The 14619-nt window shown below is 35.6% G+C and overlaps 1 protein-coding gene across 4 annotated transcripts in view; it reads left to right on the top strand.

The window, feature by feature from the left end:
- osbpl6 (oxysterol binding protein-like 6) overlaps positions 1 to 14619 on the top strand; it is a 62958-nt gene that overhangs the window by 14153 nt on the left and 34186 nt on the right. For all 4 annotated transcript variants that reach the window (XM_088605189.1, XM_088605188.1, XM_088605186.1 and 1 more), the window contains exons 2-3: positions 6660 to 6916; positions 13650 to 13772. In XM_088605189.1, coding sequence (XP_088461315.1) covers positions 6779 to 6916; positions 13650 to 13772 — 261 coding nt within the window. In that variant the 5' untranslated portion in view covers positions 6660 to 6778. The remainder of the gene's footprint in view (positions 1 to 6659; positions 6917 to 13649; positions 13773 to 14619) is intronic.

Below are 14619 nucleotides of genomic sequence, written 5' to 3'. Positions count from 1 at the left end.
GGCAGATATAAGTTTTTAGTCATTCCAAATAAAAAAATGATTAAATATAGGACACATACCATGTTAAAATAGTCATATATTGTTTCTGTGTATATCGATTTTACATATAGAGCCTTGTTTTCCTATTCATTTCAGTACCTTTATCATATTTAATAATGTGTTCTGTAAATTGCCTTTTTATTTCATTTTTATTAATTGTCCCACCACTTTAAATATTCTGTAAAATAAACATCTTTAAAGATGAATGAGACAGAGTTTTTATGATATGAGGGTTGAGCGGATCAGTGCGGGGTGTTTTAGGTGTGAAACTGTATGATTCATCCTTGCTTCCTGTGGACACTTCCTGACGATCAGCTTAGAGAAATGTTATCTGCTGGTTTTACTGAAAACTTAACATGGATAATAGTCTAAGATGAAGTAACAGCAGAAAGGCCCAGAATATGTTTGATAGTCTATGAGCTTTAATGCAACAATAAAATTAAGATTATGTTAATTGGTAAAGATAAACAATAAACAAGAACAACACAACAACAATTGGTGAATAACCGGATAACATTGTAAAGCCATGGACAACAGAACCAATTATTCTGATAAGTACTGTGACGTGTCCTGGGGAGACTGTGGCATCAAGATTTTAAACCTTCTGAGTAGACTGTGTAGACTGGGAATTTAGGGAATTTTGATTAAATTAATTTTTCCTTAATTGACCATTTTAATCGTTTTTTGTTAATGATCTTTTTTCTTTTTTGAGGTTGTCCTCTGCACTCATTAGTCAGGGTCTTATTTTCTTATCAGGTTAAAGTGAACCAGGTTTTTTTTGCAGATTGCACTGAAACGTATATTTCTATTGGTTTAGCAGTGATTTCTATCCGTCATTATTAATATTTGTAGCATACTTTTTATCTTCATCTCTGTGTGCAAGAGCCTGGTAGTCAGGATTTTGGGTATTCAGCTCACATATTCTCTATCTGAATATCATTATTCATTTAAGGAGAACTTTTGTGTTTCTGAAATAACCCATGGCTATTTCTACTTCAGAAGAAATAGGCTTAGAAAATATTATTTTACTTACTACCAGACACGCTACATTATCAATGGTTATCTTTTATTTGAAAAAATCACTACAGCAAAGCAATCCAAACATTTAATATTCCCTTCATTCTCTTTCCTTCTTGTCTTCCTACATTTTATGAATGTTTCCTTTTATTGACTGCAGAAAAATTGGGCTGTGACATGTGATTTATAAAGATGGCCATACATTTTTGTCCTTCTAAAAATCATCTATTTTTTCCTTAATTAAAGAGAAAACAAGGTGTGTTCTGTAGCAGGTGCTCTCTTTAGAATGCCAATGTGTCATATATAGAAGATCGTTATACTGTATATAGGCAGAAGAGGAATGGAAATAGCATGCAAGCTGTTTTTAAGACCGTTGTAATAAGCAGGATACCCTTGTTATTATTTTTGAAAGGCATCCACAACCACACCTTTTTACTGTAAATACAGTAGCAAGTCAAACCCTCAGATGCTTTTTTTGGCATTCAGCTTTTTAATGGCGATTATCAACACCTTCAAACTGCTTGCATTTTTTAAAAACTCTTAAAATGTATAACAAAAGTGAACAATAAAGTTGAATCCTGACCTTATGTCCACTTATACTCCTTGCCTTAGTCTTCAGTCCTTTGATGCGGTTTCTATAGTGTGTCCCAATTACAAGACTGCAGCCTTCTCTGCCTGCGCTCTTAAACTTTGGAGAGCACTTTCAAATTGTTTTGGATGTGTAGAAAATCTGTCTTCCTGCAAGATTATCCAATCAAAACCCATTTGTTTTGAAAGGCCCATATTAATACTTATTTTTTATGACAGTGCATTCGAGTTTTTTTGCTCTAATTATTCAGTGTCATGAGGAAAATAAAGTCGGTGTTGGTGATATTCCCATTTTGACCAGTGGTTCATTACTTAGTAGTCATGAAGGTGCCGAACAGTAGGGAGGATGAGAGATACAGATTTACACAATGCTTCAGGATTACATGTGCAGTACTGTACGAATAGGAGGAAGCTCTGTCTGCCAGATGCATCCTGTTGTGAATGAGTTTCACTGCAGCCATGACTTCAAGTGCTGTTACCCATTCAGTCCCCTGTTTTTAATTACTTTGAAAAAGAAAGCAAAGACGTTTTTCTTTTTGTTTTATGAGCTAGAAACTGTAATCACGTTTTAACATTCACACATTTAACATGGTGTGTATTGTGATTTGAAATAACGGGAAAACGCAATTAGCCTTGCACTACATTTTGCATTTGTGGTTTAGCGTCTTACGTCTTATGTGGTCTTTTTTGGAAAGTTTTCCAAAAAGATTTCCCCATCATTAATGCACATTTAAAAAAAACATACTCTTAATCTAATCAAATAATGTTTTCTGAGACGTGTCCCTTGTGGAAACTATACAATGTGATCTCTTACTGCTTGTTGGATGCAGTTGCAGTTTCAGATACTATAAAAAGTACAAATGTTTGGATCCTATAATTTTATTAAACAGAAGGTTATGCATGAAAATAACAGTTATTTGTGTCAAAATATTTGGAGAAAAAACAGAATAGGGCCAGAAAAACATTAAAGAGCGGTATGTGCAAAAATGACATCCGTTAAAAGCATCATTCTGGTTTTAATTAGTTAAGCATACAGTACTATACAGAATTGATGTCATATTCCATTTAAATGAAAAAGACTTATGAATACAGGACCACTCACCATAGTAAGCAGGCATTTTTTTGAGTTATTTTTGACTTAGTCAGTTGTGTGATCGGAATTTTCATAGTTTCATAATCACCTTCAACGAATTAGGTGCACATTCTATCTGGGAATGAAAGCCTTTAAAAACCCTCATTATTATCATCTCTTCACATTATCTAAAGGTCTGTTTTTAGTTTGCTTTGCACAGAGGTAAAGGCTGTCATTATAAACGGGGTAGCTGGCTGATCTGATGTAAATAACTCGGGTCTTCTTTGTCATTTTTAATGGCTTAGAAGCTTCAGTATACTGTAAGTTGCAAAATGTGAAACTGTATGTTCTATGTACCTTCTGTAAAATGTAGTGTGGCAGTTCGTTTAGAAGCTGTACTGTTAGTGTTTTGTGTTATGGGCATGTTAAATCCACATTTTGTTCTGAATTTTAAATATGAAATATGACAAAGTAGGGAGGTACTGAATCCAGCTGTTGCAAACAAATTTTCCTTTAAAATACTGTGAAAGACTATTATTATATTCAATCAATGATCTATACTCTAGCACTATTGTTTAACCTTCGACTTTATAATGTATATTTGCATTGGAAATTTCAATAAGAATACCATAAAAGCATACGTGGACAAATATAAAAGCATAAATTAATTTACAGACAGCAGAGCCTAACTGTGTGATTTAAGAGTTTAACCACGTTCAGTGGACAGGTGTTGGTTCAGAGACAGTCTTAAAGGAATACGATTCAGATGGGCTGGATTACATAAATCTTATGTAAAACAGTTTAAAAGAAATGCTACTAAAACCAGCCAACCAAATTCCTGAAAATAAAGCATAAATCTTTCCTGTTCCATGGCCCTTATGTAAACTTGATTACAGTTTTTTCATGTCTGCTTTATTTAGGCAGCAATATTATTTTCATGAATCATTTCACTTTTACATCTTGAGAAGAAATCATTAATCTCCTCTGCAGTACTGCAGGGTTAGTACTGTGTCAGTGTATACTCCATTGTTAAGTTCTCTTCAGCTGACCCATAAATGAAGTGATAGAGTTTCTTATAATAAATTGCAACAAGGTGAATTTACTCTATAAATACATGACACATGAATTCGTCAAATGCCAAGATTATGAGGCAGGAAAAATAGCTAGTGTTCTTCCTGGCATCAGAGTGCTGCTTAAACCACTTTATTTCTGCCGTTAGAAGATATTATAACACAGGACAGAAGGATATGCTGATAAAGAATGTGATCTGGCTATTTTGCATTTTTAAGATCTTATTAATGACAGACAAGATTTGAACCAATTACGTTTTCTCCCTGAAGCCTTTTAATTTTTTAATCACCTAAAAATATTATTCTTGTTAAATTAACAGATGTGAATTGCTCTCTTTAAAAAGGACAGTAATTATATCAGGATCATTTAATTTGTTTTACTTTTCGTTTCTCCATGCAGCATGCAGGAACTTTTTTTTTACAGATGATCTGTGTGTATTATAAGTGGCAGAAATGTTTCAGGTTATTGATTTTGATTAAATGCTATAATGAAAGTCTTTAATATTGCCAGGAGAATTTTTGACATTTTCTCAAAACAGATTAACGTTGACATGCTTGCATATGTTATTATTAATATTGCAGTAAAGTGGATTTTAGAATATTTTTGTAAACAAAAATTGGCTTAGTAGTGTAATGGATTTTTCTAGTGTTAATATACCTAATTTGTTTCTGTTTTCTGTGCAATGTACTAAAATACATGGGTCGCTAAAACATAGCGACAAATGAGTTACAAATTCAGTGTACACTGAAATTCAGTCATTTCCCATGAGTCCAATTAACTGACAGAACCTGGGTGGTTGTATTCCTGGCCCTCAAATTATTTTTTAAAGAATTCTTACCCATTCCTGAGTTTAAACAACATAGTGGGTTACACAGATGAGCACATATGGCAAACCTTTTTTAAGACGTCATGACCTTTTGTATTTGAAAATGAATAATTTCTTCAGGGTTTATTGAAATTCATTGAAGTGCGTCCCATTTGGAGCTTCTTTGGCTTGCTTCTACAAAATCTCAAGAGCAGTCTAAGGTAGCTCTTCTTTAAAACAGGCTAATTTCTTTATTTAGCCTGCAGGTGCTTTTGCATTAAATGTCCTACTGTATATTGGAGACAGCAAAGAAACCAACAGGATGTCTTTAATGTGCTGGGTTGTGTGCATTTAAACTAGTACTAAGTGGAGAAGATAAGGAAATTCACCACAAAATGTATGACTTTATATTTCACCAAATAATTTCCGCTGCCCCTGGTCCAGTGATAGCCTTGACTTGTTTATAAAAAACAATAAGAACTGCATAATGATGCAAATGTGAGGAGGTCAAATTGCCCCTGAGTTTGGGCCTCAACCACCTTGTTGGTTTCCAAACACCTACTGTACAACCCTTTGTGTAAACAAGTGCTTCCTATTCTTTGTCCTAAACAAACTCCCCTTTACGTTTCCTCTAGTCACTTGTCTTTGTTTCACTACTAAGTGTGAAATAGTCCCCTCGGTTAATCCTGTCTATAACCCTTTATCTGTGATATACCCAAAATAGAGCTACTGTATTCCCCTGTCAGTCTAAATACGGCAGTCCTCTTGTTGCTCTTCTTCTGTTTCTGTGACTGTACTGTATATTTTTGCTGTTTGGTGTCCAAAACCAAACAAAGTGTTGTAAGCAAAGTCTTACTAGTGTATTCCAAAGCTTAAGCGTAACGTTCTTGGATTTACATTCCACACTTTGTTGGATTTTCTGTTTGCTTGTTTTCTTGCTTTCCCACATTGTCTTGATGAGGACAAAGTAGAATGTACATAATCATTCAGTTCAAGTCATTCAGATTTTTCCATGAAAGCAGTATTTTTCATGGAAAAATCTTTTACATAGTGCTGTATATTTTTTTTTGTATTAAGTCAAAATATGTAGCCTTTGTAAACAAAACTTGTCTGCACAAAGGTTTTGTGTACAATGGGAACAATATAAAGAAAAAAGAAACTGCTGAACCATCCTATCCAGTTACTGTATAGGCATTGCGCTTTAGTTTCTATTCAAGTAGCGGAGAAACAGGGTTAAAACTCTAAAACTATAACACATTCTAGTGAGGCTGTTGCTGTTAATGTTACCATTTCTTCACTGCTCATAACAGCTCTAATGATGTTGTGATGATGACTACCAATTTGTTATTCTGACATAATCCTGATGAATTTCATCGTTGTTTGTTTTACATCAGGATAGTCTGAACATAGTAGTAAACAATGTGTTTCTAGTGATTGTTAAGACTATGCTCAAACCTTTGTTGATGAGAAATGCAAATTCTGACCCCGTGTCTCATTCTCTGAAAAACAAAACAACTTGAAATCACAGCCATGTATCAGTGAAGCATACATTAAAGGGAAAGCTTGTGGGTGAGATCTTTGCAGGTTATTGGGCTGCTAAAAGAAATTACTGGGGCTCAGAGACAGATTCTTGAAATTGGTTCTGCGTAACACAAGCATTATTAATAAATAGGTCTTATTAAATAACATTTTATGACACTAAAAATAAAGGTTACCTTAGCAAGTTTTAAATTTTCTGAATCTTTCCTCCCCTAATATTATTGGGGTAATGTTCTTGTGAAAATACACTTTTGGACCTATTTCAAAATAGAGTACATTTAACTGATTGAATAAGGAATGCTGTGCCATGGGATTTTAAAATAGGAGTTGTATGGTTCATTTGGTTGTCTGGTTGAAATCTGATCTGGTTTATAGCAAATTCTTAAATTGTTTTGGACATTTAAAATATATTTATTCCCTTTCATAAAGTATTCTTTAAAATGAAGATATTTAAGGAAAATTACGTTGATGTGAACAAAATTAGGTGCTAGCAGCACAACAATAACGTTTCTTATTCCTCTGCCTTAGGTGAGGCGAATGAGAAGGTGGTGCAGAGTTGGGCCTTCATTACAAACAGGATAATGCCCTTTAATTTACAACTGGTTTCCTGAGATTCTAACACCTGAGGGGGGACAGTTCAGACATCAATGGCGTATCAACAGCGTGGCCCCCAGCCTAGGGCCATGAGCACAGAGGAGAAGACGTCGACCCCTGTCCACAAAACATCAACACCAACGCATAAGAGTGCCTCGTCCTCGTCATCTTCTCAGAGGGACAGCAGACAGGTAAGAAGCCGCATTTAAAACAACTCTCTTTGGGTTTAAAAAGCTTCAAACTTCAGTTGCAGGTGGCTGAATTAGAACCTTTCCTACTTGCTTTTTGAGAGGAAGAGAGCTAGCTTTCGGAGGGAAGACTGAAGCACCCCTTCTTTTTGTTTTGTAAGGTTACCGTATTCCAGCCAAACACCATTTTATGGCAAACAAGGTGTGTCATGGTAGAGAGGTGTTTGTCATAGGTGTAAGTGTTTATGTCTATGAGCATGAAAACAGGTTATAAGATGGAGTAAGAGAAAAAGACCATATATTATGAAATGGTACTGTAGCTTGGGCTTAGAAATGGTATTTATCATGTCAAAAGTCTGCTTTATTAAATGTCTGTAGTAAAATGAAATCCATGATTTTATGCTGATTAATTCAGTAGTATTGCAGGGAAAGTGGCTTTTGAATGAATTGTTCCTAAAAGTCGAACAACAACCTCTGACAGTTTTCTGCCACCCCCCTGCCTGTCAGTATTTCCTATTTCCATTATTATAACATTAAGAAGGGAAAAGCACAGATTCTTTACTGATCACGATTGTCTGTAGCTTTGGTGGTTAAGAATTCTAAAAAAATAAAACCCCAACATAATGTTCCTGTTGAACGCAAAAACATCAGAAATGTTAGATACAGAACATTGGGAGGCCATTTAGCTTATGTTACACTCTTGATTTCCACTAGATTTCTCATCCAAGGACTGCATTATTGCATGTGCCGGACACTCTCAAAAATCTTGTTTTAAATAGATGTGTCATATTTTCTTTCTTTCATTTGTATTTGTCGTTAATTCTAGTGTTTGATTACTTAAACTTATTTCAGTTTTTTGAGGATAGATTTTTCCATTTATTTTTGTTTCGTATTAGAATACTAGAAACTAATCCCTCTATCTTTAGTGTGATCAAGATTTCTTGTAGACTGGTCTTTTAGTTTGAGGCATAGGTTTCAGTCTGGGAATATTATTGGTTTCCCTTTTTTCATTTTTTTCAGTGCAAAAAAATATTTATTTCATGTTTTTTTTGCACTCCTCAGCTGTAATAGGAGGTCCTTACCTTCAGGACCATACCCCTATGAGTCTTATAGAAGGTTTTCAAGTGTTTGCGATCAGTGCTGACATTTGTGACAAATTCCAAGACGATTTAATATTTTGAGTGCCCATTTAAGTCGGGGAACGCGTCGAAGAGAAACAGCTCACCAGTGGAGAAGCTGATACTACCAAAACATGGCTGTTGGGGAAAACAAAATCTTATTGACTTTGTTCGTACAGTACTGTATCTGCTGCTTTAAAACACACATAAGATGGTGTTATTTATCCAGGAATATACAGTTACGTTAAACGGGTACATTTGAGACATTATCTTTTTATATCCAGTCAATGAGGTTAAAAGCATGGGGTATAATGTCTGTCCTTTCAATCACACTGAGTGTTTGCGGTATGTATAGGAAAGCTTCATGACAAAAACCTAGGGAGCAACTGGAGGCTTGAATGGAAGCTTTGACATCACTACTTTCCGATGTCTGTCTCTGAATAATTGATGAAGAAGCCAGAGAACCCAAAACTCATTACCATAAATTAGTAGTATAGGTTTTGCATTTCAGGTAACCATGAGAGATTATTCTCATTCAGAAGAAATCCCTCATGGGTGTTGACATGAAGGCTGAATAAACCACATCAGCTGAAGACAAACACCCAGCATGAGTGTGTGTCAGATAGTCCTGTTTCAACGAGAAAATGTTTGTTATTCCTGTTCCTCTCATCTCCTCAGCAAGTGCAGACCTTTCTGGAACCTGTACACTCTGGTGTTAGAAAACCCGGTATAGACGGATTTGAAAACCTTTCTCAGCCACTTCACTGGTACTATTTATTTAATTCTTCCACGTACGAAGAGCAAAGCCTCCAGGTAGTCAAAATATTTCAGTAATCCAGTATGCCATCTAATTAGAGGGTTAAACTACATCACAAAAGACACATATACCATATAGGAGAATTATTTTGTGTTCCCATTCGGAAACATCAAGTAGTGCAAGCTTTCAACTTTTTAATTTTTTTGACAATTACATGTATTGACAGTACTAAATAATAGCATAGGTTATAGGTATGCTATGTGATCCCATGATTTCAGTTTCATTTAGGGAATTATATACTGCAGTGTAGGCTGTCATTCAGTCAGTCTTCCTAGCATTAAAAATAGGCAGCACTGTAATGACAGAAATACAACTGGAAAAGACAAGAAAAACAAATGGGTATTGGTTTACTTCCATATCACTGTTGAAGTGTAGGTTTCAAGGAGGCATTAAAATGCAGACAATCAGGTACAATTTTGGTTTAGATAACACTTCACTAGATTGCAGTATTAGACCAGCCGAAAGGATATGTGTCCTGTAGCTACCATCAAATCAAGACTCGCAGGACTACCTTTTTCATCAGTTTTGTATGCTTAATCACATACTGGAGACGTTGTTACTTGTAGGTGCCATCTTTCCTTCTTTTTGCAGTATTTTAGGTGTAGGCAAACATTACAAACCCAAGACCCTGAATTTACTGATTGATGTGAAATGGTGTGGTAACACAGAACCAGTAATTCAGGGCAGTTCAAGCAGAAACTCTTGAATATTTCTAATGGAAGTAATAAAGACTGGCAAGGAGTCCACATACTGTTAATGTGTCAGTTGAATACCTGCTAGTAGCTCTGGTTTGTGCAGGGTGATTATGATTATGTGCAATGAGGGTTAAGTGTGTTGTTAGAGTGAAATGAATGGTTTCTGTCCTCAATAAACACCAACTGATGAAAGCTCATTTAGAAAATAATGTCCTGAGCAAGTATACAGTAAAACCTCAGTATTCGCCACGGTCAGATACCTTGAAGTCTCTGAGAAAGCAGGACTTAGTGCCTTATAGTGGCATTCAAAAGTTTGAGTTTTTCACATTTTACACTATACAATATAGAATATAGACAATTTACTGTAGTTATAATATAGAAACATTTATTTAGAATTTTTTTGCCATTGACCAACACAACACACTCTGTAATGTCAAACTGATCCCTACTGTGAAGCATGGTCATATCAGTATCATGCTATGGGAATGCTTCGCTGCATCAGGGCTTGGAAGGAAAAATGGATGCTGTAAAAGTATAGAGAAATACTGGAGGAAAACCCACTGCAGTCTGCAGCAGACATGGGACTACCGTTTCTGCCAAAAGTGCCTCTTCGAAATATTGACTCACAGGGGGTGAATACTTATACAATCAGGATACGTTTAATAACTTAAACTTGTTAACTGTGCCTTTACTGCAGAGATGGAGATATGGAGATGCTCAAGAGAGTGTCTACATTTCCTGCCCTGCTCTGCAGCCTACAAATGTGCAAATTTGGTTCACATATAATAAGTGGTCACTAATAATTTTGTGCAAATATGCAGAATCGCGATTGATGAACTCACCAAGGTTTTACCGTTCTGTGCCAGAGCCACTTATTGAGGGTTCAAGAAATTACTTCAGAACACAGTTGAATGCTTCTGAACTGCATTATTGTTAATGACATTTTTGCTTTAAAATACATGTAAATACATGGTAACATCTGTATAGCCTTTTACTTGTGATCCATAAAAACATAAATTGAAAATCTTGCCTGATATTAGGATAAACTTCATCACGCTAATACATTTTTTTAGACAGTGTAAGCACAACATAGTGTATAGTGTAGTGTTTTGACGACATTAAATATTCTTGCTTTGTTGTGTATAAGCATAGGGTGGCATTTGCTGAAAATGAAGACTGACAGTGCTTTTTTGTGTTTACATTGAAACATGAATTATTTACTGTAAATTGCACTGTAATGTTTGTTATTGCAACATAAATATTCTCTAATATATAGTATCTTTCAAAAGTACTCAACCCTTTCCAATGGTCTTCCATTTTGATGCATTACAAATAATTTATACACAATTTTTATAGGGAATATTTTTATATATCATATGTGGAACTGTAATATACTTTTCACTCTGTCTTTATTCCATTTTTCATGTATTCTAATCTCTTGTAAAAGCATTAATGATTACACATTGACTAGAGAATACATCCTCCATAATGTTTGCTTCAAATTGACCTTTTTTACCTTACGTCTCGTATGACTTGCTACATGAATAATCAGTTCTGTTTGGAGTATTGCCAGTTTTATGATTTTTTGCAGTATAATCATGGATTTGAAAGATTTCATATGTCTCTGATGTTTTCACTACAATGATGATCGATGATGTCTTAACCAAGTTCCTTACATTATGCAAGACTTGTTGTGTGTGGATCTTTTTGGTCAGTCTCATTGTCCTTTGTGGGTGAAGTTTCCGATCAGGGTTTGTAGAGATGTACAACGGTTCATAGATTTTATGGAACAGTTTTTGCTTCTGTTCTGAATTTCACTGAGAACAGATGGAACAGTATACACACAGAAGAAAATAGCTCAACACAGCAGCTACTGTACATAAATTACAGGATTGAATTCAGAACTTATTACCAGCACATTCTTGACAAAATTAAACACTGACTATGTCTCTAAAGTGAATTAAACTGAAAACACCTTTATATTTTAAACAATCTGAATTGGTTCACTTGAATTTCTTGCCTCGTTGCTGGAGTGTTTAAAGCTTCCAGAAGCACTGTCTGTAACCGTGAGGTCAGGCACTGAGCAGCACTAGAGAGAGATAGACTAGGGAAGGTATGAATAGAATGACAAACAGGCCCTTGCATCTCCATACCATGGACCAGCCTGGTTAAAAGCATTTGCAAAGGAGCATTCATGAACCTGTATGAAATGGCTTCTATAGTATAAACTGGAATTCTCTGAAACTGTTCAGTTCAAAGCCACTGTTTTGTTGATCATCCCTTTAAGGTGAAAAGCACAAACACATGGAAAAAATATTCTCTTTAGTGATTTTTTAGTTATTCTACCAGTAAAGGTATCATTTCAGAGTGCAGTCTGGTCTCTGTAATCCAGACAATGCTGAGTCAAACCTAGTTGTCTTGAGGCAACTGTTGCAGAGAATCCTGAAATGGTGGCGGTGCTAAATCAGCTGAACGCAGCTAGGTTTGGGTAAGACTTCCTGCCAGAGAAACCTTTACCTGAACTGTATGGGTTGCTACTGTAGGTGCCTTGGAGACGGCAGATCTGCCAGGGACAGCTGTAGTAGTTGCCTTTCTGACACCTCTGACGACTGCCTTAGGGCTTGCAGTGTGAAAAGGAGTGGCTGTCCTGACAGCACGCATTTCAGAGGCCCCTCTATCCTAGAACGTGCCCTATTCCAAACTGGGAAGGTAGAAAAAGAAAAATACATTGGAAATGGTGAAGTTTAAAAAAGAATACCTTTGCTTCCACTTTAGAGAAACGTAAATTCACCTGTTTTTGTTGTTGATACCAACCATTCATTCCCATGGTGAGTTGTTTGTCTTTACTGTATACACACTAGCCCTCTCCAGGCTACTACATCATTCCCCCCAGTTTTCCTCCATCTTTAGTGTGTAATTACTGACCATTCCTCAGTAGATAGCATGGAAGAGACTTTATCTTTTTACAGGTGATTTATAAACGTGTCATTGTTTTACTCTGTAATTCCTTCGCATAAATATTCAACACTGTGTACTTTAAGTTGGGAGCTGCATCAGCATGCTAAGGCTGTAAAGCAAAAGGTAAATGTTTATTCCATGCTGAAAAACGCTCCACAGACGAAACATTGTGTCTCTTTTCTTTTCCTTTCAGTATGGAATAAACTTTTACCTGTTCCATTGTGTATTTTAGTTTTCCTGTAGTGCTTTCAGGAAGCATGTTTGAAACTATTCACTGAGACCTCCCTGATTTCTGATTTTTTTTTCTCCCCCTAGAGTTCATAATATTTTCTATTTTTGGAAAAGGCAATAAGATGAGATGAAATTCAGTTTGTGAATATGAAAATCAGCAAGGACATCATTATTTGTCTCTGTCAGTGTCACAATCCAGGACGAAATGTGTTGTTTTCTCCTATTACATTACATAATAGCAGCAAGGCCCTCCAGAGTTCTATGAATAATCCTGCAGGCTTTGCATAAGGTCATTGTTAGCCTTCAGTGCACACCCAGGCTCCACAGGAGGGTGTATCTAATTATACAGCTTATGTTGTGGGGTTGTCAGGGCTTATTTCTTACAGCTAACCTTGGCAGAGTTCTTAAATTAGCCCACGTTGAGTGTAGGATATCCTTTCAAGATTTATTCGTGCTAAAGGCAGGTTGTTGGAGTCGATATTGGTGGTCTCCTGGTGTACACCGATTTTCACCTTTTTATTTTTAAATGTGAAAGTTCAAAAAACAGTGTGCAGAGTAAGGAAACACTATTGATGTTAAAATGCTGAATAAACAGTGTTCATAATAATGGATCATTGTAGCATTTATTTAATAAATTAGTAAACAATAGCAGCATTACCTTCAATTTCTACAGCTGTGACATGAACTCACTTTTTGAAGAACAGTATAAAGCTTTCAGTAGGCTTTGCTTGTCTGCTGTGACTGAACACTGTGCATCAATGTTTTTGTTGTTGATTGTCTCATTTTTAAAAACTCTTTTTGGATTGTTTGCAGAGGATTCATAATTTCTGTTTGTGATTGTGCATAGAGAGATTAACCAGGCCCTACCTGAGTAGAGATTTGAATATTTTTTTTTGTTTTGCTTTAATGTCTTTCAGGAGGGTGACAGTTGGGAGATCATTGAAGGGCTCAAGATAGGCCAAACGAATGTCCAGAAACCAGACAAACATGAAGGTTTCATGCTGAAAAAGAGAAAATGGCCACTGAAAGGTTGGCATAAGGTAGTGTTTTTAAAGATTACAATATTATTTTTATGACAGCCCATTTTTATTTTAGTAAACATGGGTATTGTACTGCTGTTTTTAACGGGACTTAACTTTTTCAGCTAATTTCAGATCTTCGTTAGGTGACTTGTGTGAACCTACTGAGTCAACATTGCTATATCCAATTAATGGTCACAGAACATTGCCCACATATAAAATAATGTAAAAGCAGTGCATTTTCTAAAAAGTCCTACATATTCCTTTAAATGTTTCCTTTAAAGAGAAGCGAAAGGAAAATACATGTACACACTTAGGTTCTGCAAAACCGCTGTACATCCTTTGCTGTTATAGTATACACTGTATAAAATACAACACAGTATATACAACATACTGTACATATGTGACCCAGAAAATCCTATTCATTGCAATAATGTGGAAGAGAGTGCTGTAGTTTAAACTGTTAGGCCTACTGTTTGAATACCTTAAATCATAAGGAGTATCATTAAATCTATGTGCCATACAGTATTTACCCATCGGTTAATCTCTCTGTCTGGGTATGTCTGCTGTTTCAGGCTGCATCTGCTTACCTGTCTCTCCTTCTCAGCAATTATTGTGTTGAAGACATACACATTGTTTATATTGTTTATTCACAGGTGGTTATTTTAAACCATAACCTGGACCGAAATCATAACCAGGTATTCTTGAAAGTCTTAATTAAAGATGAAGATAACCTGATTAAATGTATAACACAAAGATATCAAATACTGCATAGGTGGATTATTAAATTACTGATCCAACAGCAAATATCCTGATATAAATAAGTACAGTTAGTGGACAGAAATACACAAAAGTAAATAAGGAACAC

Source organism: Lepisosteus platostomus, chromosome 14 (assembly GCF_059453375.1).
Source record: "Lepisosteus platostomus isolate fLepPlt1 chromosome 14, fLepPlt1.hap1, whole genome shotgun sequence".
NCBI lineage: Eukaryota > Metazoa > Chordata > Actinopteri > Semionotiformes > Lepisosteidae > Lepisosteus > Lepisosteus platostomus.
Note: the sequence above shows the minus strand (reverse complement) of the source record. Positions and strands in the feature narration are given on the sequence as shown.